Consider the following 24,856-nt stretch of genomic DNA (forward strand, 5'->3'; position numbering starts at 1 on the left):
GAACCTCTAAGTATCAGTATGTTTTGTATTCATTCAGTTCTTGTTAGGGATTTCGAAATATTACCCACCCTTCACAGTCTTCCTGTCAAATGTACCCAGGGATTTATACTGCACCTTTGGAGCCACGGTTGATGCTGCGAGAAAAGTAAATGTGGAGCGATCAAAGCGATACAAAATCAGAAAATATAAAGTAATGTGTACGATTCGTTGGTTTCTTCGAATGGACTTGTGTACACCTATCGTGGTAGGAAAAAGCTTCACAGTACTCCGGTGTAACGGGTAGAACGAAAACGTTTATTCCACAGTTTTGTGAAACCTTACAGATGTATCCAAGGCTAAGTGTTCTTCGTACAGATGGGTATACTACGGTAAGAAAATCATGTCGCTTGGTCGGTTTCTGAATCTCGCCGTAAGCTGCTTCCCTTAAAGTGACAGTAACATGCTTGACTATTAGACATAAAATACTAAACAAGATATAGACTGCACTCATTCTAACCTAAGCATGGACATGAACGTGTCGCAGTGTAACTTGGCTCCCACATAATTGCGCTCTTATCTGGAGACAATTAACAAATTATAACATGTGGAGCCACAGAAATGAATGTAACATGCAATCTAGCACTGCGTGTTACTGTCTATTCGGCCTCCTGGAGGAATAGGAAAAAGCTTTGCAGCAATCCGGTGTAAAAGATAAAACGAAACATATATTCCACAGTTTGTGAAACCTTGGTCATGGGCTTGAGAGGAGCCGCTCTGGCCTTCCCCCTTGGCCAACGCACAGTGAACTTAGTCGTCGTTGTTCCTTTGCAGCAGGTAGCTAACTGTTCCGTAACCTTCTTCGCCAGCATGTGGTGCGGTTGATGATTACTGCCTTCCCAAAGCCCGCCGGCTTTAAACACCTTGGGACACCGATGCCGTCTAGCAGGTGGAGCGATGTCTTCCATGTAGACCACTCGTCAGCAAACTTATCAGGTATCAGGGTATCGCAGTCTCACTCCTCCCTGCAGAGCTCTTTGCAGGATTCTCTAAGCTGGGAGCACGACTGGTGCCGAGATACCCAAAGGGTCGAACAAGGAGCTCACGGTGGACAGGATGTTTCTCCTGGTGGATGTCTTGTGTGGTATGACAATCTGGATTCTGCAGCTGTCCGACTGGGTAGACCAGTGAACTCCCAAAGCTCTTACTATGGGTAGTAGTTGTGCGTGTAGTGTGTGTCATTATTAATTGGTGGAAGTGCACCGTACTGATTTGTGCACACTGATAATGTTATGCATAAGAATTAGAACAACATATATATTTTTCTGTTGATCTATAAACACTATCCCTTTGAAATAAACAATCAACTAAATTGCACGAAAACTCAGTTAGATATGATATCATCTGTTTGTAGTCAGGTAGTCTGTTTTATTGTTATTTTTTATGATTTGTTTTTCTTTTTTGTGTGAGATGTGGTGTTTCGTGTGCATCTGTTTCCATGAATCCAGTTTTCCCCTCGGCTGATTTCAAGTTGTTGCATAACTGACTTGTCTATTCAGCATTTTGTGTTGCCTGGGTTTGGCCATCTGTTTGCACATGAAAAGAATTTCCTTAATTTGCCCCTGGTAACGAATGCACATCAGCACTTCACGAAAACAACACATCTTAAAGTTCCCCTTGATGACAATTGTGTCACATTAACAAAAAGCAGTGAATTCTCATTTTTCCTTGATACTCACTGAGTTACACTTCACATTTAACTGATAAAATACAGCATTGCTTGGTTTCTCTCTTTATCCAACAGACAATTTTTTAATAATGATCAAACTCTGAGGGACTCAGAGATACGCTTACAGGACATCAATGGACCATTCTAATCATTGATGGGATTTAAGGCTCAATAGTAATTTCTAGTATGATTAAGGATGACTCTGTTCAGCATCCCCCATAGGCCATGACACTGTGTGACAGCATGATAAACACTAAAAAGTTACAGTCACACCACTAGTTGGACTTACTTATCCAGTTTTTCCAGTTTATTTTGATCGAAATCTACCTTTCAACCCACCTGTCTCTTACAGACAGCGGCACAACGCAGGCTCTAGAACTAAAAAGAGCAATAGTGTTCTCGTCTCAACTGTCAAGCAGTATTCTCTATTTTTTGACAAAACCAGAGAGCACTGAGGTTTGGAGAGGACAGTAGGTTAAACACATATTGATGTCTGGGTAGATCATTACAGACACAGATATGCATCATTGTCCTGATGGGAAATAACATCACACCATGGAGGTAAGGGGGCACGATCGTCATTTCACAATCAACATAGCTGTCCCACAAGTTGAATTGCAAGTGTAAACAGGATTAGATCAAACTTTCCCTTTGATGCAGTAGATTTTTTTTTCAACTTTTCCACTGTGTTTGCATTGCTGGAATCGCCGCAGCTCAGGATCAGCTTCATCGTGTGGTTGTTAGCTCATGTTCCCATCACTTGTGTTGACATCAGCCTGCTGCAGCAAGCTAATGCTCTCGCTAAAAATAACACAGGGCTAGAACGAAAAGCACATCAAGACAGACACTATGTAACTTTTAAATGTGCGGCAAATATGCAAAGAATTAACAGTATGTGAACAATAATGGTTACAACCCAGGCAAATCTTTTTAATGTATTTTAATTGGCTTTTTTGTGTGCAAAATAACCCATAAATAAATGTGTCATCGAGTATAATGTTACGAACAAAAGAATTAACCACAACAGAGGTGCAACAGATTTGATAGCATCTATTCACACAAAAATTCACCAGTAAATTATACAAGTCAGTGAAATATGAATTCTGTCAGCATCAGTGGTGACAATTCGATATCCTGTGTTTGATTTAATATTAAATGGAAATAACATTTCCTTTTTCCAGATGGCACAACATTCAGGGACAATGACTAGTGATGGTGTTTCTGTTTGTGTGCGTGCTTCATGTGTAAACATAAAGGAACCAGTTCACCACCCAACCACGACTATTTAATAGGAGAGAAAACGCTTAGTGTCGACGTTTACGACTAGAGACACATTACACAGATTAGATGGCTTGAGGAAGAGTTGGCCGTTGTCCATCTATGTTCATTTCACAATGTGTAAAAACACACAGTGGGCAATTTGCTCATATTTCAGCAACTGTTTTTCTTAGAAATTGGAAATATGGAGGCACAAAAAGGAAAGCTGAGATTCGGAGCTTTGCCACTCAATTACCTTGAAACAATCATTTTTAGAGCCACTTCTCTCAGATCCTCCATCACATGGCTCGTAAAAAAGTGTATTCCTGTTGTCTACACGAGCCTGATTGTAACTGTGCTCAGTATATAGATTACAGATCTAGATTAGAGGATAAATCTGGTTGTGCTCTATATTTTTCATGTTGTCCACAAATCCCGAAAAAGAAGGACCATCTGTGTGGTCAAATCCTGACATAGATTATTATATAGAGTTCAAAGAAATATTAAAAAACACATGTTTAACACTGGGTGACAAGTTCCTCATAATAAACCTGGAGACTGTAGTTTATATTGCATCAATCCCTCATACACCATTCTGTTGCAGTAAATACTCAATAATAGGGCACCAAATGTATATTGATCCACATCTTAAAATAATCTCTGCAAGCATGTGCTATTTCTGCTGTTTGAGTACAGTTTGCCAAAAACTAGTGACAGGTTGTTTTAGGAATTTACTGAGCGTTTTATTTTAAAATCAAACTCCTGTTTTTAAAGATGTACATCATCAGCTTCAATGAATGGGCTTCAGACATGGTGGAGAGAAGTCAGAACATACTGAGAGATAATGACCCATTGTCGGTTCTTTATTGTTTGTATGTTTTTTTTGCGAGTCTTGTAGACAATAAGAAAAACATATATTAATGCTTACATAGTGCTTTAATCAAACTGGCAGTGGAATGATGCAAACACACAAGTTGTGTGTTTTTGTTGTTGTTGATGACAGTAGCTACAAACATGATGGCAAATTATATATTATGTATTATCAGGATCAAAAAGTTGGTCTCATCTGCTCTGTCACTGTAGATTAAGTGCTGCCTCTTTGCCCCCGCTTCACTTAACAAAGCCTTCGTTAACAGCTGCTGATGGATACAGAAACACAAACGCGCACACGCACACAAATCCGGTGGCTTGTGCTGCACTGCTGCACCTGATCATTTCTTCCCTCTCCACTGCATTGTAAACAACTAGTCTACCGATGCTACAAACCCGCTGCATTGTCTTGTAGATTGCACAGATTTGACGCTACTAACAGTGTTTGCCATCACAGTGTGTTAAACATGAAAAGGAGACACAAATGCATCCGCCGTGGGGTTAATCCTCCTCTTCTGTGTTTTTTAGTTTCAGTGGCCTCTTGAGAGTCGGACACTTCTTGAATGTGGAATGTTGGTGAAACAAGTCAGGAGAGGGCGAAAAACCCTGGGGGGAGCTGAGGTTTGGCAGAAATGCTGGCGTCGCATCAGGAGGATCATGGTAAAGGACGTGATGCAACACAGCAAGTGATGCAGTCCGTCTCCTCACATTTGAAGGTTACGTGGACGTCGCACAAACCAGCAGTTTGATCTATGACTCTGAATCCTGGAAATATTGGGGGGGGGGGGATAACACAACAGTTAAAATCGAATTATCCACTCGTTTACTCTATTGATAATATCTTTGTCAGATTCTTTTAGACCAAACATTATATACAATACAGCAAGATATCCCTGCTAAAAATCAAACTCAGGACCATTTCCAGGCTAAATGTATCTGCAGTCTGCTGCTGGTTTATACATAATGAAATCTCTTCTAATTGAGTTTTCTAATGAAAACCTAGAACAGAGAGAGAAAAAGGATGCGAGTGGTGGAAAATCAAATAAACGCTCCTGGGAGCTCCTTTAGTTTTTGACAATCGCTTCATCAAAGAGCCCATGTACGTTTGTATTCTTCCACAAGCAGTTCTGCAGTTCAAGCTCAAACATGAAAGTAAGACATTCATATTGTGCATAGTTTTCCTGGACCAGTCTAAATTCTCAGATTAAAACTGGTTGATGTAGGAAGTATGATTACCAGGAGCTTTATCTGAAGTGAATCTTGATATTTGTTATTTTTTAACAGACTGACGTGAGGAGACGAGGCAGCTGAATCAAGGGTGTTACTGACTTCTCCATTTCCCAACACATCAAGCCGTGATGTGCATGACACACCAGTTGAATCATAAATCAAATTATTCCGAGGCGGCTTGCAGAAACTAGAGATGCAGAGGCAGCCGTGTATCTCTCTCTCTCTGTGTGTACATTCACTCACTTTCACTGAGGGCTGGGTACTGAGCCCAAGGAATGAAAACACAGTGTTGTTCTCCTTTGCTTGGAAGAAGTCTTCATAGTCCTGAGGAAGGGGAAGGAAGAACAAAAAATAATGAGGAAGTAGAGAGTTACATAATCAAGAGTTACATGAAAAATGGCTGTAAACATCCCTGCCAAATAGTCCTTCCACTGCTTTTCATATAAATCGGTGACCTGGACATTGCAGAATAATGTTGGATTACCTAGGCCAGTGAGAGTGACGGCAGGCAGGCAGAGCAGATAATCTCCCCCGTCCATGAAACTGGATTACGACGGGATTACAGAGTAGCGTGCAAACTCAGTGGAGGACATAAACTGGCAGGCCCGAACTGATCGAACTCACAAGCATAGGTATCTGAACCTTGTACTAGCTTCTGTTGACATGAATCACTTTCGGGAATTACTACCATCACCAGTGTACACAAAAAAGCTCATGCTTGCTCATGTGGTGATGTGAATATATATTTTCACAGTTTGTGGTGCTGATGCAGAGTAGAAGGATGCAATGAGAGAATATTGGAAATGCACTTAGAATGATATATAAAAAACATTTTGGTGCAGGACAAAAAGAGAATGGTTCCTTAAATGAAAATGAAGATGTGCAGGGCTAAATGTTCATTATAAACACTTTAAATTGACGACCATCGTACCCCACAGTAGCAATCCTCGTTGAAGATCTGTGGAGGCAGCGGGTTGCCTTTCTCCGGCAGCTTGTCCCGGGGTATGTTGCGGTACATCCAGAGCCTCTGCTCCTCCAGCATGGTGATGTCTACTTCCTGGAAGCTGATGCGATTGGCCTCCAAGAAACCCACAACAGCCTGCTGATGCTTCTTAACCTGGAGTGGGCGAAAAGGAATGAAAGAGGACAATGACGGCGACGGAGGAGGGTGTGTTTAGGAGGGGCAAGGAGATGGTGCAAGACAATGAGGGATAAGGGTGATACAGATGTAATTTGCAAAATGGTGAATAATGACAGAGAAATGACACAGATAAAGCCAGCAGAAGTAAACATGCAGAAGGAGGAAGCCCATCCTGAAGAGTAAGCGATCGACTTTCCCAGCTGTAGACTATGGGGTGGAGGCCACAGCTCCCTTTACTGCCCTACGTGCTCTAGAACATGGCTCTGTTGGTGTGTGAGTGAAACTGTGTGACTGTGTTTATGAATTCTGTGGGGGGGGGGGGGGAAGAAATCCAAAGATAATTTTAGAAGGCAGAAAATCTCCCACGGTAGGTCGTAAACACACAGAGACACAGTTCAAATGTCGTAGACCCGCTTTACTGCAGATTGTGTCTCTTACCAAGTAGATTGGATGCAGGGGGGGGATATTTTGGATTATTTTATGATTTGGTCCATTCGCATGTAGCTTGTATTATTTATAGGATCCAATTATCCAATTGTTTTTAATCAAACACAGATATTTTTTTTTTCTGCTTGCAGCAGTCATCCACTTTGTATATTCATTCATTCTATTTCATCTCTATTTTTACTCATCCGTTGTGAAAACGGAGACAGTCCTTATATGGTGACCCACTCTTCCCATGTCTCTGCCTCAACAGTCATTAGCATCACAAAAGGCTGCTTTCACGGTGGGAGCAAATATAAAACAGGGGCTTTCATTTTGTGCCTAATCACTAATGTCTATTTTCCATCTCCCTGAAAACAGTTTTCTAGGATTCTTTTTCCCCCTGTGATGGAGGAGATAAATAATTAAAAAATGAAAAGGGAATTGTGTCTTCCCTGTGTGCTGTGGGTGTATACATGTGCATGTGTGCCCATTATTTTAGGGATCGTGAGCGCCCCAATGGAGCTATTGTTTTACTTTGAAGACAGTAAGGGATTGATGTGGACACAAACACCCAGAGGAGTTTGTTGTGTCTCTGTGTGTGTGTGTGTGTGTGTGTGTGTGTGTGTGTGTGTGTGTGTGTGTGTGTCCTTTATACAACTTCATCTTGAAGCCCACAAGAAAGTAAATGAATTACAAGAATACCGGCAGTCTTTAAAGAAGAAAAATGCCTGTTGTTTGTTCTGGTCAAAGGGTAAAACTTCATATGGAGCCATTGTGAGTTTATAGTCTATAGAGTCTATAGTGTGTCACATTCCTGCATGGTGAATGCCTCTGAACTGAAGGGCAGCATGGGTCTAAATAATGAAAGAGTTGCCCCCCTGTGTGTGTGCGTGTGTGTGTGTGTGTGTGTGTGTCTCCGTGCGTGTGTGTCGGGGCATGGATGAATTAAGGTTGTTGATGATGGAGTGTGTGCATGTTGGATTAAAGACATACACACACTCAAATATTGTATATAGAATAGTATGTGAGAGTATGTGCATTGTTTGAGAGTCCTTTCTAAAAATGCAGGGATTAGCTCAAGGTTAATAGAGAACTAACCCTTTAGTCGCAGGCGGGAAGAGACGAGGACAAAAGGGAGGATAATCAATATCAAATAATCCAAAACTAAATAAATGACACATGCCCTGAACCCTTTTCTTTTTTTTGCCATTAATGAGATCCAATTGTGTACATAGCTGTGAAACTGGAAATAACCGTTAGGAAAACAGGAATTACCAATGTAAAGTTTGATATGACTGAACCCGACACATCTATTGAGGAGAGGGGGGGTAACCCAATTTTCACTTCATTCATTCTGCGCTGATGATTTCCGCCCCACTAATCTGCTGTGGTAAAACTGCGAACTGCTCATTTCACAGGGTCACTGTAGTCTTTTGATTATTGCTTTCCCCCTCCAGTCGGTCCTTTCCCACTCGCATATTCCAACAATATTTTGCCGTTTGTTTTTCCAGATTGCAACTCACTTTGTTTAACATTGTCTTCCTACGTCTCCATGTCGCACAACGTATAAAGTGTGTTTTTTCTTGCACGTACACACACACATTAACATTCCGGTTTAAATCAGCGGAGGGATCCAGTCTTTTATTCAATCTATTGTAACTCAATTCAGAGTGAATAACATTCACATGAGCTCAACACTCACATAACTGACCCAAATGATGGACCTCTTCAAGCGTGTACAAGTGTATGTATGTGTGTGTGTGTGTGTGTGTGTGTGTGTGTGTGTGTGTGTGTGTGTGTGAGAGAGAGAGAGAGACAGAGGGTGTCTATGTTTTGAACGTATGTGTCATAGGTTTAAAAATAACTCCTTTGTAAACATTGTAAGATTGTGCTGCCCTCTTCCAGAAAGAAGAAGCATGATAAAATAAATATATTACTCACTCTTCCCATTACCTAAGACTTGAAGCATTCGAGCAAGAGTGTTGTTTGATGATTTTCTGCTCAAACTCAATATCAGCTGGACTCTCTATGGCATGTGAATGTTGTCGGCCAAGAGGTTCTATAAGACCGGATGCACTATTGATTGAATTTTTTAGGAATCCCGGCCTTACGTGTTCAGTCTATGAAATGTCAGAAACAAGTGACTAATAGAAATCACGGTGTCCCCAAGACCAAAACTACGTTGTTAAATGTTTTTCTTTTTGTCCTACCTACAGTCCAAATCCAAACACATACTGATGCTCAGTTGGTGGGAACCCTCTCCCTGACACCACTCAGGGGTTGGACAAGTTGTATGGAGCATCTCGCAAAGGTTCAGTGGTGCAGAGGTTATTCAAGAAGCAACGCAACTATTTAATACGTCTAAGACAAAAGACTGAGGTGTACTCACTGAAGCTTAACACTAACACTGTAACTATGCCTCAGGGGTTGCTTCTTTGGAGCCTTACTCTAAATTCTGTCAAATATCACACCACACCAATCTGCTCTGAATAAGCCACTCTTTGTGAGTCTAAAAGTAGACTTTTTTGTTTATGTCATTTATGACGCCATAGTCAACATATATTGTACATACAGTATACACATATACATTCTGAGGGAGTGTAAGTGGGAGTATACCCGTGACTCTTTGCCCACCAAACACTGTACTTTGGTCTGCCTATTGGAGAAAGAATTCTGACAATAATTTGACAATAATAAGTACAGTCACGATTTTGCAAATTCAACAGGCTGACCTGCAGGCAAAACAGAAGAAGAAGAAGAAGAAACCCGTGCATATTTGGCTGGTCGTTTGGATATTAAGTCTACACACGCACCTGTCAACAAGCATGCAACACATCTGACTGAACGTAACGAGCACTCACCGCGACAGAGCCCGTTGAGGAGGCGATGTAAACCCTGATGACCATTTTAATCCCTCATGGATGTGATGCAGTCGACCACAGAGTGTCAGCGGTGCGGGCGTCTTTCCCCTGCTTGTGTTCTGAAAGGCTTCGAGGCAGACTCAGATGAGAGAAGAAGGCACGAGTCTCCAATTTTTTAAATGAACCATGATCATATTAAGCAGGGTGCGCGCGCGCGCGCGGCCGCCGCACAGCACATCACATTAAAACACTGGACTTCCGGTCGTGACTTTTCAGAAAACAACATGCTGTTTACGTTGCATTTCATTGTGGACTATTGGAAGTTACTTGGGATGCGAATAAGGAAAAAATGATCACAGATTTCTTTCTTTCAGTCTTGACAAAAAAAACCGTAAAGTACTTTTATTGTGAAATGACAGAAGCATGGGCTCCACGTTGTTATCACCCAAAGTTTTAACTTGACGCAGGTAACCTAGTTGGTTGGTTGAGAGAAGATGAGGATAATGTGTAACAGGGGAAGGTATGGTCTCCTCTTGATTCTGGCAGCTTTATGCTTTTTGGCAGAAAACAAAACTTTTCTGTCCTGTTGATTTGTGTTTGTGTTGCAGTGGAAACTGATACAAGATGCTGAAACGTGTTCAAAAGGGAAAATCACAACTATATATTTAGACTCATAACGTTGTACATATCTAGTGAATGTTGCATGAACAATATAAATCGTCAGGTGAGTCACAGAAAGCAGAATAATTGGGTTGGTTTTTTTATGTTTTGCTTTTTTTTTTGCATCAGCACATTTGAAGCAAGAATCTCGATTGGAAAAATAGAGACGGGTTGTCACATTATGGAATCATTTGATGGCGAGAGATCAGTTACAAATATTTGTATGTATTGTTGACTGACCAGAATCAGAGAGATAACTGTTGTAACCCCCTAAACCGAGGCACCTTCTTTTCTGTCCACTAGAGAGCGGTGTTGTCCCAGCTGCTGTTGCATCGGGACCAGTATTGCAGACTACATTTCTGGCTTTGATGCAAAACACCTTGCTGTCCTTATTACTCATTTTCTCCCATTCAGATTGTTCTGTCTGCCGAGTGACTATCACCTCCCGGGTATCAGCTGATCAAATTGCACTGCACGTAATTACATTCAACACAGGGCATGAATATGTGCTCACATTATAAACATTAGCTGCGCGTGTCACAGCGCCTCTCTGGCGGAAGAGTGTAGTTGCAGGGACTACTGCGGTTGCCATGGAACGGCGTCAGTGGCTGGACCGGATCAAAGCTTAAGGCGTGGACTGGAGACTGGGCAAAAAGAGGTATCTGAAGGCGCCTGACCGACTGAATCGGTTCTGTTTGTTTTTTTTTTCTAACAGATCGACTGGATTTTGAAACGACAGCCGTGAGCAAGCGTCCAAAACGAGAACGGACAGCGCTGCCTTCTTATATAACGAATAGCAACCCTTTGCTAAAAGTGCACGCTAGTTAGCTTGCTACTAGTTTGAAGCATGCAGACCCGAGCAAGAAGCCTCGTGTTGCTGCAAAGCTAACAGCGTGAAACCAAGCGACGCCAGCGAAGAACTGTTTGTACGGATGTCGGAAAAACCGAGCGGTCGGTGCCGGGAGATTCCGAACGGTAACACCGACAACACGCTCCCACCTGCGGATGGTAGTTTTTCTGTTGCCATGCTAGCGTTGGGTAAGCTCACCGCGCACCGTTAGCTCCATAGAGCCATTCACGCGATGTTGTTTGCCGACGCTGAAGTGTGTTTGTTATCGTCACCCGTTGTGGTTCCGATGTTTTCTGTCCCACGTCTACGTGACCGCGCAGCATATGAACACACACAGGGCCCCGTGATCGTGTGACGTTGACGTTAAGATGCTCTTATTTTGACAGGCGGGTCTTCAACAGCAATGGCACTGCACCTGTCGGCGGCACACGCTCTTCCATTAATCCAATCTGTCAGCTGCTCAAGTGTGCAGCTCCCACTTCAACCGTAGCAAAGCCTTTGGTAACAAAGCATCTGTTTGTGCGTTTGTTTCCACCAGAGGGATTGTGAGCCGGATCGACCACTGTTTATCAGGAGCCAGGAGACGATCCAATGTGATCTGGATATGATGTATGTGGTGAGTGTTTTAACCTACTCCTGTGTATCTGTTATCCTTTCCGTTGGGACAGGATTTGTTGTAGTGTTACCAAGGGTGATTGTTTCACTCGAATAAACTCGTACATAATGACAGCAAAATGTAAATTGATTGGTTTACAAATCTTTCATCGTCAAATATGTTTACCGTCACAAATTCAAGTTTGAATTTGCAATTTTGTTCCCTGTGTGATTCCGGAAGAGGAGAAAATGACAGGGGAACCGTTTATTTTCATGTGTATCGACTTTCTGCCCTGCCTGACCTACACTGATACTCTTGTCCATTTATGGTGCTGCAGTTGTGTGTGTGTGGTGGTGTTGCCATAGCTACTCGTTCATCAAGTGATTCTATTATTGTCAGGGTTGATGAAGGGGCCAGATGACTGTATGACCTTTACATCCCATTAACACAAATGCTAAGGAGCAGACTCTCTCCCTGTATTAGGTTTGAATCATATGTTTATTCTGCAGATTAATTAAGGTCAATCTCGAACTAACAAGCCCAAGGGGTTGGATTGAACTGGGACAATGTTTTTGGTTTTTTTACTGCAGTTAGTAATGATCTTCTGTCTGTTTAATAAGTCACTAGGCAGACAGGGGCTGGCTGGTATTTTTTACGTAGCAACAGTGGTGTACAGTAGTGATATAATACATCATTGAGCAACATGGAAAGTTCCACCTCATGCGTATCGTCGCTTAGGGACCAAGATACACAATACGGACAACCGGTGAGAAACCAACTGGCTATTTTGGATGAATTTTGAGAATTTTCATCTGGGTTGTGCAGTGCAAATGTTGAGGTTAGTTTTCCAGGGGACCTTTTAATGTAAGTCTGTAAAAAACAGGCAAGATACATCCTGTAAAAGTAGGCCTTTGTTCATGTTGAATTTGTCACTCAGAAAAATCCTTATGTGACTCAAAATCTGATTTGTGTCTTTCCCACTTTTGTGTTTAAATTTAAAACAGCATTTCCTATCAAGGTGTCGACATGGAATCTGAAAAAGCCACTGGCCGCTATGGAGACAACCAGGAGGGAAGTCTCCAGTCACTCCAGAGTAGAAAAAAAGATTCACGGGCATCGTCCTTACAAAAGGATAAAAACAACTTCAACGACAAGATCCAGGATGAGGAAGAAAAAGACTCCTGTGCTGAGAGTAGATCAAAAACTTCAGATCCTGATCGGGACCAGATATCGGACGGAGAGGGACAAAGAAGTAGTGGGTCCTTTTACTCAAAGGACTATGAGAATGAGTCTCCTTCAGAGCGCTCGCTCTCACCATACTCACGATCCTTGACTCCATCCCCGACTCCTCAAAAGGGGGTGCGGGCAAAGAGGATTACTGGCAACCCGCTCTACAAGACCGGTACGTAAAATGGGGAAATTATCAAGAATGGACAGACCAATCAATGAAACCTAATCCTCACTGGTTGCTTCACCGTCTGGTTTATTAGCAGAATGTACTGCTTGACTTTTATATTATTTTGACATCATGTGCGTTTCTATCTTGTAGGCGGTGTGGGGCGCCAGGGTCTATCCCGTCCACAGCGTCTCGGTCGCCAACCCCTGACCCAGCAGAATCGCAAGGGAGTGCGACCACAAAGCAAGGAATCCACTGCTCCTAAAGACCTGGATCTTGTGACCAAGCGGATGCTTTCGGACCGCCTGCTAAAGATCAATGAACTGCATAATGCCCTTGCTGAGCTGCAACAGCGCACCGACGAGCTGCAGAAGGAAAACCGAACCCTCAGACGGGTAGGCCTCACCATCTAGTTTGGTTGGGGTTGACTATATGAGGCCCATTTTGTTTTCTTTTTTCCTACTCGCCTCACCTTTAACACCTGTGGCCTCCTTAAATGCTATGTCTTCTTTTCTATGCTGCAGGTTTTGCTCCGCCAAGAGAAAGACCTGCATCGCTACAATGACACCGACAGCGAGATTTCCCAGCTGCTGTCGCGCCACTCCAACGAGAAGCATGTTCTGCGCGAACTCCTCAGGCGCACTCAAGATCGGGGACGCACCGCCGAGCGGAGGCTGAAGGACAGGGAGGAGCAGCTGCAAAGAAGCCAGACGACCATCGCCCGCCTAAAAAAGCTGGTCGACCGGCGAGAGTTGGGAGCCAGGGATGAGCTAAGCCGCAGGCTGGAGGACGAGAAGTCACATGCTGAAGAGGCAGAACGCAAGATTAAGGTTCCTTTATTCACCTAGTTAGTTTCTGGAGGAATCTGCGCTGTCATCAGTAAACATTTTGCTTTTGTGAATCATATTCAGTCAATGGAAATGGTCTAAGTTAATATTTTTCATTTTTACTGAATTTGTAAACTGTTATTTGCCTAAATTGCAGGAAAAGCTCAACACAGCAACTAACGGATTTGATAGAAATACAGTCAACTTCTGAATCTGCGCTTTCGCCACATGCCTTGACATGCAGTTTAGAGATTTGACTCATTTGTGCTTTTTTTTTTATCCATGTGTGTGAAGGAGCTGGAGCGTAGCATAGAGCTGAGCAACAGCAGTTACCAGAGGCAGTTGGCTGCAGAGAGGAAGAAAACCTTGAGTGCCCAGGAGGAGATCAGGACCCTGCAGGAGGATCTGCAACGATTGACCAACAAACTCAAGGTGCAATACACATAAAAATATACTTAAAAATCATCACTGGAAAAAAAATTGTCTTATGATTTTGTATAAGAAGCAGCTTGGTCCATGTATGGAATGTACATTTTGTTTTTTTTGTTTTCTTCCTAGGAGAAGGAGAGAGAACTAGATGCCAAGAACATTTATGCCAACCGCATGGTGAAACCCTCACAAAGAAAAGATACTGACAGCTGCACAAAGCAGAAGGGTGCAGTTCATTTTTTTAAAAAATATATATTTATTGATCACAAAACTTATATAATAATACCTATTGCTTCTACCTCATGGAAAATGTTGTGCAGTCAAAATATGTTGGTTTTTTTTGCCCAGCCTTTTGTTGTGCATGTTTATACATATAGACATAGAGACAAAAAAAAGTAGTAATAGTAGTAAATATTAGTGCTCTTTATCAAGGGATGAGTAGATCTAGGCTTTGCAAAGTTGACTCTGATATATATATTCTGTTTGTTTAACATGTAGGCTCCAGCAAGAACAACAGCAAGGCGGTGCAGACAGAAGACAGGTTGTCTAGTCTGGGTTTCCCTACACCACCTCCTCCTGCCATCACTGATGCCAACGATTGCCACAGTGAACGGGGACCTGATGAATATCTATCGCTCGAGGCAAGGTGTCTTCCCCCATCACTTTCCCATCTGCCATTGTTATTTGTGCATCTTTCACCTGTTGTAACTCTCTCTGTCAACAGGAGCTCGGCAGAGCGGACAGACGGGCGGAGACAGAGAACAGGCATCAAAACGGGGAACGGCAGAAGATGAGTGACAAGGAAAAAGACCGAGACGGAGAGAAAGAGCAGCTGAAGCAGCAACTCAACCAGGAGATGGGTGTGCTTGAAGAAAGGGCAAAGATACTAAAAGACGGTAAAGACAAGAGTGTAGTTTCTCATACCTATTGCCTGAGTTAGTAAAAAGCACAAATAACCAAGATTAATTATTTTGACTTAAAGCCACTATGTCCACAGGCTGGGAGAAAGAAACTGAGGGAGAAGCCAGAAAAAAGACAAGTTCCCTGTTGAACCAGAAGGAGAAAGAGAACAATAGGAAGCGTGGACATGTCCATGAGGAGGTGGGGAGGTGGAACCAGGAGGCTCTGGTCAATCAGCAAGCAGCAGAGGAAGCGCGTCAGAAAAAAGAGCAGCTGCTGGCTAAGATGCGTGAAATAGATCGTCTGAACCAGGGAGTCCAGGAGAACATGTTTGCTGAGTCGCGTCTTTCCGAGTTCCACAAGAGTACCAGTGGCCATTATTCTCCACGTCCTCCTGAGCAGAGGAACCATAACCATGCGATTTTCAGCCTAAAATCCTCAGAGGAGTCGGCCACTTTGGCCGCTGGTGACGGATTCGGAGAAGGTGGTAGGAGAAGACCGGGCACAGAGGGTGGAGCAGTCACAACAGCACTGGGGAGGAGAGCACTACGCACCCAAATGTCCAGTGACGATTTGGCGTTCGGAAGCTACGCGCCTTCTTTCGGACTGTCGTCCCGAGGGGCTTTTGGTTTCCCTTCACCTCCGCCCAAGGAGGACAAGGACTCGAGGACTCTGGAAGGAATAGGCGTTTTTAGTCTCAGAGGGGCCGAGACCGAAAAAGACACAGACATGGAGAAAGGAGCGGGCAAGGGCAAAAAGTCGAGTCTCATGCAGCAGCTCTTTGGTTCCGTGGCCACACCCGTCGGTGACATCGCGAGCACCTCCAATAAAATGGAGATCATCAGTAACCCGCCAACCAACGGAGTACGTTTACGAAGGGACAGACTGCACAGCTTCAACTCAGGGTCTTCCAGTCCTCCTCCCGCATCCTCTTTAAGCATCTTACACGTAGCAGAAAGCAGACCTGCCGTCCGCGCCATAGCCTCATTTGATGATGACATAGAGGAACTGACTTTATGAAACTAGCATGTCCCAAAGTAGGCCGCTGCGTCCGCCAGCGGGGGGTGATTTTTAAAATAAAATGAGTGATGGACGTGGTCTATAAATGCTGAACACTTGATTTTAAACATTATCAACAAAACCAGCCAAACTTAGAAGGGAAGAAACGTTCTGTAAAGTATTTTTAAAAAAAAAGCTATATAACTATACAAACAATAGCTAATTTTAGCTTTGTTTCTGTCATGTAGAAAATGTGTAATTGAATGTGGTTATTCAGGAAATTTTGAGTATTTGCACTTTTCAGACTCTTTTTTGTCAGATTTCCTGTCAGATTGTGACTTGCAGTTCATTTGTGCCATACAAAGTCGGCAGAGCCACAACTCACAAAAGCATCCCTGCACCTGGAACGTTTGTCCCATCAACACACAAGAACTGCACACACTGATGCAATTCCCGTTTCTCTTTGTTACACATTTTAGCACTTTGCCATATTTTGTTGCAATAACAGGTAGTTATTGGTGGATGGTAGGCGGTCATCGAATTTTTTAAAACAATTCATTTTTTGTGTGCGTGTCTTTCTCGAACAAAATTGATTCCATTAAGTTTAGTAAGCTCTGAGACACAGTAATCTACCATTACATGATATGTACCGTGTGTAGTCTCATTCACAAATGTCTGACAGTTACATAAAACGGGCTATTTTTTGCAACTTTATAAAATTGGCAAATTCCCTGCGAGTTTATTTGCGTTACGACACTAATTCTAATCAGATTCTAGTGGGAAACTCTCATTGATCCCATGGAAAATGAAATTATCTTGAAATAATCAACACAATACGATCATTGTATGGTACTGCAGTGTGTGTGTGTGTCTGTGTGTGTAATCTGACACGTGTTGTATAAAAAAGAAAAATCAATGTCACACGATATTGGGTTGCTTGAGGCCTGTTTATAGGATTGCCACGACGAAACAGTCAGACTCTGAACATCAACGATTCCCGGCGCTCGTCTTCTGCACTGATACAGTCTCTGTCTCTGTGATGTGATCTGTGTTACACTGAGCAGACAATCGGCAGCACCGATGGCTGCAAGAGAAGCCTCCTGTGTTGAAATGAATAGACGCAATGCTCTATTTTGACCTCTGTTTAGTTAATTATGTCACATGCATAAAACTCATGAATTAAAAGTTGCTGCATGTGGATTCTTGCAGTATGTAAAATAAGTATTTGTATATTCTTCGATATCTCATCTGTTTTTTGTCAGTTTTGATGAGCTCTTTATATTTATTCTTCCAGAACTAAGCGAAAATATGTAGCCAATTGAAAAACGGAATCCGTCTCTTTCTGTATTCACAATATTTAATATTTTCTACCGTCGGTCCAGTTGTGTTATTGTTGTTTTTTTTTTACATTAATTTGTTGTATTGTGTGAAATTAAATTAAATGATAGTAAAATTCTAACTGTTAAGTTGCCTGCAGTGAATCTTCATGCGGCGGGGGGAAGTCTGATAGGGATTCCTGGGACGTCTCCAAGCAACCAGAGCCTGACGCAAGCTTTCCGCCCCTCCTCCAGGCAGGCAGGCAGCCCTCTGCTTAAAAACAAGTGGACCGTGGAGCTGCACAGAGGATAACACCAGAGAGAGAGAGAGAGAGTTGGAGAGATGGTCTGTCCAGACTCTGGGAGGCTGAGGAGAAGTTGAACCGCCGCTGGGAGATTCTCACGAGGTAAAGAAGCCATACGCAGTTTGTATTTCACATGGTGCTGGTAGCTGTCTCACCCTGCAGCACAGCTCCAGGAAAGCTAGAGGAGGCTGAAGGGAACATGTATTTATCACGTGTGTAATACGTCGAAGTATCATCACCTAGTTTAAGTGAGTCAACTATTTTAATTTCAACGTAAAATGAATCTAGGCTGTTAGAAGAAAGATGAGAAACGCATGTTTTGTTGCTGAGGGCAAAACTTAATGGGCCGCATTAGATTATGATATGAAATAAGAAAACTTAGACACAACTATTTATCCTGATATGCTCCCTTTTATGGGCTTAACTAAGACTAAAATAGGCTCAAGTTAATTACTATTATTATACAGAAAAGAAAACACAAGGCTTTAGTTGTATTGTTCTTAATGTTCAGCAAAGTGTTCACCATTTCGTTTTATACAATATCTACTGTGCTCAGGCATGACTCAGGCATGACTACAACCGCTCCCACATAATGCAGAAATATTGTTACATTAATTTATCTCAAGGAATAATTTGAATGGACGAATTGTTTGTGTGAATGTACAAATGTTTTTATTTGAATGCATCCCTCTGTCTAAATACAATCAGAAACGGCACCTGTTGATACCGATGTGCAACATGGTTTTCTCCATCCCTCCGTTTAGCCTGTAGAGGTGAGACACTGCAAACTCAACACTGTTATTAAGTTTCTGTTGCCATAACGAAGGAATTCAATACGCTTCGGTGATTTGGTGTTTTACCTTAATGTGTGGCTTTTATGTTAATGTAGGCTATTCATCTCTTTGAGTTCGCCCCGTGATCCTGCCAACGATTTCTATGGATATTCTCACGTACTTGTATATCCACCCTGCAGATTGAAACTCGGCACCTCTGAATGGGAGTGACTGACGGGGCAGGTTATGTTATAGATCGGAGAGATACACACCAGAATCCTGACTCGAAACCCTGCGGTCATGTTTGTTATGTAGACAATGCGTGCATTTTCCAGATTGGAGCACCATGACTTCCCCAGCTCTTTTGGTAACTCTTATTCCGATACCACAACAATAACTTTCACTGGTGTAGCAACTCTGCCACTCTGGATTTCACGGTTAAATGATCTGGTTTGGCCGTGTTTGTATTTGCCCCCGGCTGCATTTGATATTCAGGATGTACATTTTGGCTGTACTTGATGAAGATCCTCCTGCTGGTCCATTCAAATGAGGATGGGTCCCACTAAAGTGCCTCTGAAATGGTCAAGCAGCCAACAACAAGCTGGTTTTTCTGTTATGATCTTAAAAACCCTTTATTTCTTTATAACTCTGACCATAAGTCATTATATGATATTTGCTTACACACACTCCCTCCTCCGCCCCCCATCTTTACCTCTAAACCTCTTAGCTCTGCAGTGTCTTTTTACAGTCTAAAATCACTTCCTCACTGTACATGGTCCATACAGACTCTTTAAAAATGCATGTGGCATGGATTTTCCCTCTTGGTTTCCTGTGGTCTCTCACAATGATTCCTACACGGAGACGAGGGAGACGATCTATTCCTGCGCATTCATAAGTCGGCTACTCTGCACAGTCAGAGGTCTAATTTACCTTGCGAAAAAACCACCAGGCCTATGATTAGATACAAGGGCAGTGACTTCACCGCCGGTCTGCTGTAGCCATCATGGAATAAGTGAGCGCTAACCACTCATTGAGTGCTTAAATACTTTGTAAGAAGACACTTGGCAGAAAGTCCGCTTATGCCGCCGAGTGCGTGTGTTTGCTATATCATTTAAGAGGCTGCATTAAAGATTTAGTGCGGGTACTTTTAAAACTGTAATGTCACATAACTCTTGAGCCATGCTTAGCAGCCCAACTTTTCCCTCTAGCACCATGAGGTTGACGTTTGTGGGGTTTTTAAAAATTAAATATCTTCATAGCTATATAATGTACAGACATGTTACCTTTGTTGGAGAGGTCAAAATGTTGACCTCAGTCTCAGTGCTGCCGAGGAAAGACAAGCTTGAATAATGTGGTTTTGATTAGAGCAACCCTACCAATGTCTAATGAGGAGTTATTAAATGCGCCTGTGGATCAATGCTACATATGTTCAGAGCTCTAAATACGATGGGGTTCTGTAAAACAAAACAAGGCTAACAGTCACCGTGTCCCACTGCCAGACGTCTGTCACTTCAGCTTGGTTCAGGCAACGAGCCCCGAGGACAGGATGTGGAAAAATTTCTGATTCATTTACAGTGCCTGTGTTGTTGCCATGGAGACAATTTGTTCCTGTTAAATGCAAATCCCGGAGGTGTGTTCCCTCAGCTCCTTTAATATTTGACGTGTGCGAAGCCAAATGCTCAATCCTATTCAGTTTGCACACTCACACAATTTTCCTTGTAGGCATCATTGAATGTTTCTGAGATTTAATGTATCGTGTTATACAACTGAGCCTGTCATGGCATATGTTGAGGTGTGGCATTTTTGTCAGATGTCTTGTCTCAACAGTCTCTCATCATTTGAAGATTTGCTGTCAGTGGTAGTGTTGGCAAATGTTTCATATCTTGCTTCCTCTCTCCTCTGCAGTTTTTAATAGTATCCGCCTCTGGAACACCAATGGACCCTTTGAAAATCCTGTAAAGAACGACGTTCCTGGCACAAAAGCAGAGAAAATAGATGCAAAGGACAAAATCACGACAGATGAAGAGCAGCTATTATTATTCTTTATTTTGATACATTTTTTTTAGGAGCTTTGTGCAATTATGATGGCCGCGCCCTCGCCTCCTGAGATCGTGGTGGACAGAGTTAATATCTCGGACGCAGAGGAATGCAGGGAAGATGAGGATTTACCCGCAGACGACCATCTCATGAGCTTGAAGGCCCTGACAGAGAAGCTGAGACTGGAGACCAGGAGACCGTCCTACCTGGAGTGGAAAGCCCGGCTGGAGGCGGAGAGCGTCAGAGAGTCAGGGACTGGGAAAGGCCTGATTCAGGAGGAGCCAGAAGGGAAACTGGTTGCACCCAAGGAGGGTGCAGTGAACTCCGACGTGATTCAGTGCAAGTTGCCTTCAGGTGTGATGAAAGGATTCGGGAATATTGACGAGGCTCTCAGCTGGCTCAGGAGAGAACTGGTAAGACACACACACACACACGCATATTTTTTTTGCATATTGCAGAAAGTGTTGTTGATATTCTAGAGAGAGAAAGAGAAGAGCGCTGACTTTCTGCTACTTAACTAATTAGAATTTAACAATTACTGTCCTGAAGATTGAATCCCATTCAAATCAGTGAGTGGGATTGATTGGGTCTCAGGCAGCAGCGTCAGATGTTTCATACACAGTTTCTGCGAGTCTAATCATTTTTACTCTGCTCAATTAGTCTGCTCATTCGCCCACGGTCCATACGCTTGGACAGAGCACGCAAAGAGGTTCTGACAGGAGCAGACTCATAATTCACACAGTGTGTGGCCACAAACATTTGTGCACAAAGACATATTGGACAAAAGAGATGGCTGCCATCTTTGTAAAAAATTGTTGGCACGCACCAAGGGGACACGGAAGAGATAACACTGAGAGAAACTTGTTTATGGATTCCCCACTGTGAGTTTTCTTTTTAAATTTTGTCAGACAATAAGGACTGAAGGCAAGGGCCCCTCCAGTGAAATCTAAATCACGTGGATTACATATAATCTGTTGTTGGAACATTACTTATAATCAAAAGCACGTTACGCATATGCAGAGAGAACAAATGCCAGCTGAGGAAAACTGCTTGACTAATCAAGTTTTTTTTTTTTCTCACTTTTTTTTGTATGTTTGCATGATATTTCTTGGATGTATTAAACAAGAAATAACATCTTCATGAGCTTTAGAGCTCTCGTAGGCACATTTTGTGACCCTTGGACAAAGCCAGGTCTAGTTGTTTCCCCCGTCTCCAGTCTTATGTTAAGCTAAGCTAACTTGCTGCTGGCTGTAGTTCAATACTTACTGTACAAACCGACAGAGTGGTAACAATTTCTCATCAAACTTTTGTCAAACACAACTAAACATGTGTAACGATTTACCAGATGAGCATGAAAGATCATTTTCAGCCTTCAAAACAATCGCCGGACAATAATTTCATAAATAGGTCTGACTTAATTATTGTCACCAAAACTTTCAACCACATCTCATGGCCTTCCACCTGTTATCGTGTGACCAACTTTACATTCATTATTAAGATTAAGATAACTGAACTATCTCCATGACAACTGAGCAACTCCATCTGCTGAAGGTCATGACATGCATTGTAGAAAGCTCCGGAAATAGCAAGTAAATTTGCCATCTGTTAATTGAATAGCAGTGCTTTCGGGGGAATTTTTAACTCGATTACACCATTGATCATCTCTCAAATTTCTGCATGATTTATTGACCGATCAGTTAATCGACAGGGGATTTTTGCGATTTCTTTTTCCTCAGACCGACATGCGCCTGCAGGACCAGCAGCTGGCGAGGCAGCTCATGCGGCTCCGCAGCGACATCAACAAGCTGAAGATCGAGCAGACGTGCCACCTGCACCGCAGGATGCTCAACGACGCCACCTTCGGCCTGGAGGAGCGCGACGAGCTGTCCGACCTGCTGTTCGAATGCCCGGTGACCCCGGGCCTCGGCCTCTCGGCTCCGCTGAGACTCATCGGCGTCACCAAGATGAACATTAACTCTCGCCGCTTCTCGCTCTGCTAGTGGGTTCCTGAGAACCCTGAATGCAAAGCGGCTCGTCTAATAATATCTCTACTCGAGCGGAACACGCCAGCCGTGGCCACATATATTAGGTACTAGTGAAACTCTTGATGTATTTGGGGCTTTGTTGTGAGGATGAAGCCAGTTTTACAGTCCCTATGATCAAAAAGAGACATTTAGGAAAAACTGTTTGTCATGAAATCATGTCGCCTTTAGGCCATCGTGACTGACACAGTGCTTGCAGTTTTTAAACTTAAAATAACAAAATCTCAAGCTGATCCCTGTCCCTTTTTTAAGCCTCATCGGCCCTTTTGTTACCGGTCAAGTATTTCCATTTACTTGTAGTACCATCAAGTTAGGGAGCATCATTTTTTTGGAACAACATGATGGAAATGATCTTTATAATGATGATCAAATCGCACTATGGCTAGTAAACTCGAGGTGGTTTCCATTCCTTTGCTGAACATATGAGTCAGGGATGTCTCTTGAGCTTTTTGCCTTTTTAGTTACAGTACGCTCTGGCCAGGAAGTAATCATCTGCGAGGGCACTGTCTGTTTGAAATAAAACCATGCTGTAGTTTCATGGATAAACATAGAATTCTGCCTCATTAAATCTCTGCGAGTCTCTACTCAAGGACGTTGATTATACTGCTATTGTTACAAGCCTTCTCGTTCTGTTGGAATTGACTTGTATAATTGGATTCAACATTGGATATATATTCTGACTTTCATAACAAGGAACTTTGTTAGGGGCTTGCATTTGAAATGAAAGGACATGAAATTCGGGGTCAGCTATAGACAAGCAATGAGTTTCGGGGTTTGCTCTGCTAGAATACAGGCTAAACAAAATCACAGCTGTTAAAGAGCACACTCAAGTGAAAATCTGATTTGTTTGCAGCAGCGGTACGGATACATTAGATTAGCTCTCATATAAACCTCTCAAACGATGATAATAACGCTGCTGTGTGTAAACTGCTGTTCCGTCGTTAGATGATCGGCTTTCTGTTCCAACACAATACTCGATGCCACCTGGTAGAAAAAAACTGATCGCCTATAATCTAATGGAACATACTGTACCTTAAAACTGGTTTGGTGAAAGACGACAGTGGGTCATTGTTAGTCGTAATGTGTTTTGCACAAGTATACTGGAAATAAATGATCCATCAAAAGCTGTGGATATTTTACTCATTCTGCATTTGATTTGCTGTCATCACAACAAAGTGTCACGTTTCCTTTGGTAAGAACTAAAGTGATCGCTTGGAAAGCATGGAATGAAATCTCATAGATCATATGCACTAGCTACACACAAACCCGCAATCCTACTCAAGTCGGATGCAGTGATATCACAGTTGGACTTTTATTAATGACGACTTTTAAGAAAAAATCCTGCCATGTCCCCAATACCATACTGCTCTTAAAGTTTGCCTCATGATCCAGACACATTATTAACAGATGCCAAGGAATCTTTTGAGTTTTTTTGTTTTGTTCTGCTTGAGGTTTTTGAGAGACTTAGATGAGAATATTATTGTACATCTGTACATTAAATATCAAGCTACTTCCAAGTAGCTGCGTTGGCTGTAGCTTCGTAACAAACAGATATAACTGTGGTTGTTGAAATTATATTCTCACTTGGCCCCGGAGAGTGTTGAATTATTCCTCTAAGCTTTGGAACATGACGTGACAGTCAGGTAGCGCGCCTCCTTCCTTCATATGAGCCTCTGTCATTTTCGCTGTAACGCCTTTGTTCTGATCTGTGCACACTCTGTGTAAGAAGCTGTGCAAACAGTTGGGTAGGGCCCCGGGCTCCCACGGATCTGGGTACGTGTGAAGACATGAGCACGGGGGTCGTGTGGGGTTTTTTTGCGTGTGGGGGTCCGTGTGCCCCACTCGCTCATCCCCTGTGTCCCTCTCAAACTGGACAGCCTGAAGTGGCATGTAAGGAATGACTTTGTTGAGCCTGGGATTTTCACGCATGAGCTCCAGCTTTATGCAGGCCACAACGCCTTATGACCGAAAGGCTGCCAAAGGGGGCCAGCACATACGTATTCTAACAAGCTGCTGGCAATCAAGATGCTTTTCAGTTCTCTTTTTTTTCTTAATGACTATTTTTGGTGATATTTATAACATTATAATGACGTAAGTATCATTTATTCAACAGTTTGTTCCAGACAAAAAGGAAAAACAAAAAGTTCTTTGTGCTTTTGTAGACTACAGCTCTGCCCAACAGCTGTCCCTGGAATTTACCATTATATTAATTTCATGCCTATGTCCATCTCATTTGC

The 24,856-nt window shown here is 42.7% G+C and overlaps 3 protein-coding genes across 13 annotated transcripts; 2 read left to right on the plus strand and 1 right to left on the minus strand.

Moving 5' to 3' along the window:
• Window positions 1-3,807: 3,807 nt before the first annotated feature.
• sh3bgrl2 (SH3 domain binding glutamate-rich protein like 2) lies at window positions 3,808-11,484 on the minus strand. Of its 2 annotated transcripts, none has more exons than XM_035617689.2 (5): window positions 11,273-11,484; window positions 9,491-9,617; window positions 5,994-6,179; window positions 5,306-5,386; window positions 3,808-4,597 (listed from the first exon to the last, which is right to left on the minus strand). In XM_035617689.2, the coding sequence occupies exons 2-5, from the start codon at window positions 9,533-9,535 to the stop codon at window positions 4,583-4,585; spliced, it is 327 nt and encodes a 108-aa protein (XP_035473582.1). In that variant the 5' UTR covers window positions 9,536-9,617; window positions 11,273-11,484; the 3' UTR covers window positions 3,808-4,582. The 2 variants fall into 2 exon arrangements, with proteins under 2 accessions (XP_035473582.1, XP_035473581.1); XM_035617688.2 differs by having other exon boundaries at window positions 11,150-11,484.
• On the plus strand, window positions 10,675-17,367 carry lca5 (lebercilin LCA5). 8 transcript variants are annotated; one of them, XM_035617680.2, is made up of 10 exons: window positions 10,675-10,808; window positions 11,539-11,616; window positions 12,600-12,997; window positions 13,145-13,386; window positions 13,516-13,821; window positions 14,113-14,250; window positions 14,377-14,473; window positions 14,746-14,888; window positions 14,972-15,143; window positions 15,230-17,367. In XM_035617680.2, exons 2-10 carry the CDS (start codon window positions 11,612-11,614, stop codon window positions 16,165-16,167), a joined length of 2,439 nt encoding a protein of 812 aa, XP_035473573.1. In that variant the 5' UTR covers window positions 10,675-10,808; window positions 11,539-11,611; the 3' UTR covers window positions 16,168-17,367. The 8 variants fall into 8 exon arrangements, with proteins under 8 accessions (XP_035473573.1, XP_035473576.1, XP_035473572.1 ...); XM_035617683.2 differs by having other exon boundaries at window positions 11,539-11,609; XM_035617679.2 differs by lacking the exon at window positions 10,675-10,808 and adding an exon at window positions 10,823-11,188.
• Window positions 17,368-17,731: 364 nt separating this feature from the next.
• fam167ab (family with sequence similarity 167 member Ab) lies at window positions 17,732-23,762 on the plus strand. Of its 3 annotated transcripts, none has more exons than XM_035617685.2 (4): window positions 17,732-17,869; window positions 18,476-18,540; window positions 20,446-20,990; window positions 22,314-23,762. In XM_035617685.2, exons 3-4 carry the CDS (start codon window positions 20,622-20,624, stop codon window positions 22,575-22,577), a joined length of 633 nt encoding a protein of 210 aa, XP_035473578.1. In that variant the 5' UTR covers window positions 17,732-17,869; window positions 18,476-18,540; window positions 20,446-20,621; the 3' UTR covers window positions 22,578-23,762. The 3 variants fall into 3 exon arrangements, with proteins under 3 accessions (XP_035473578.1, XP_035473580.1, XP_035473579.1); XM_035617687.2 differs by having other exon boundaries at window positions 20,607-20,990; XM_035617686.2 differs by lacking the exon at window positions 18,476-18,540 and having other exon boundaries at window positions 17,747-17,869; window positions 20,607-20,990.
• The last annotated feature ends 1,094 nt before the right edge of the window (window positions 23,763-24,856 follow it).

Source organism: Scophthalmus maximus, chromosome 18 (assembly GCF_022379125.1).
Source record: "Scophthalmus maximus strain ysfricsl-2021 chromosome 18, ASM2237912v1, whole genome shotgun sequence".
NCBI lineage: Eukaryota > Metazoa > Chordata > Actinopteri > Pleuronectiformes > Scophthalmidae > Scophthalmus > Scophthalmus maximus.

Bases quoted from the DNA above. Each gene is read 5' to 3' on its own strand.
- sh3bgrl2 (XM_035617689.2), bottom strand. From the start codon at position 9,535: ATGGTCATCAGGGTTTACATCGCCTCCTCAACGGGCTCTGTCGCG. The intron at 6,180-9,490 runs GTGAGTGCTCGT...CGCCCACTCCAG, and splicing joins CCTCAACGGGCTCTGTCGCG to GTTAAGAAGCATCAGCAGGC. The intron at 5,387-5,993 runs GTACGATGGTCG...CCCCTTCCTCAG, and splicing joins ACGAGGATTGCTACTGTGGG to GACTATGAAGACTTCTTCCA.
- lca5 (XM_035617676.2), top strand. The intron at 12,998-13,144 runs GTACGTAAAATG...TCTATCTTGTAG, and splicing joins CAACCCGCTCTACAAGACCG to GCGGTGTGGGGCGCCAGGGT. The intron at 15,144-15,229 runs GTAAAGACAAGA...TTTGACTTAAAG, and splicing joins GGCAAAGATACTAAAAGACG to CCACTATGTCCACAGGCTGG.
- fam167ab (XM_035617685.2), top strand. From the start codon at position 20,622: ATGATGGCCGCGCCCTCGCCTCCTGAGATCGTGGTGGACAGAGTTAAT. The intron at 20,991-22,313 runs GTAAGACACACA...CTTTTTCCTCAG, and splicing joins GCTGGCTCAGGAGAGAACTG to ACCGACATGCGCCTGCAGGA.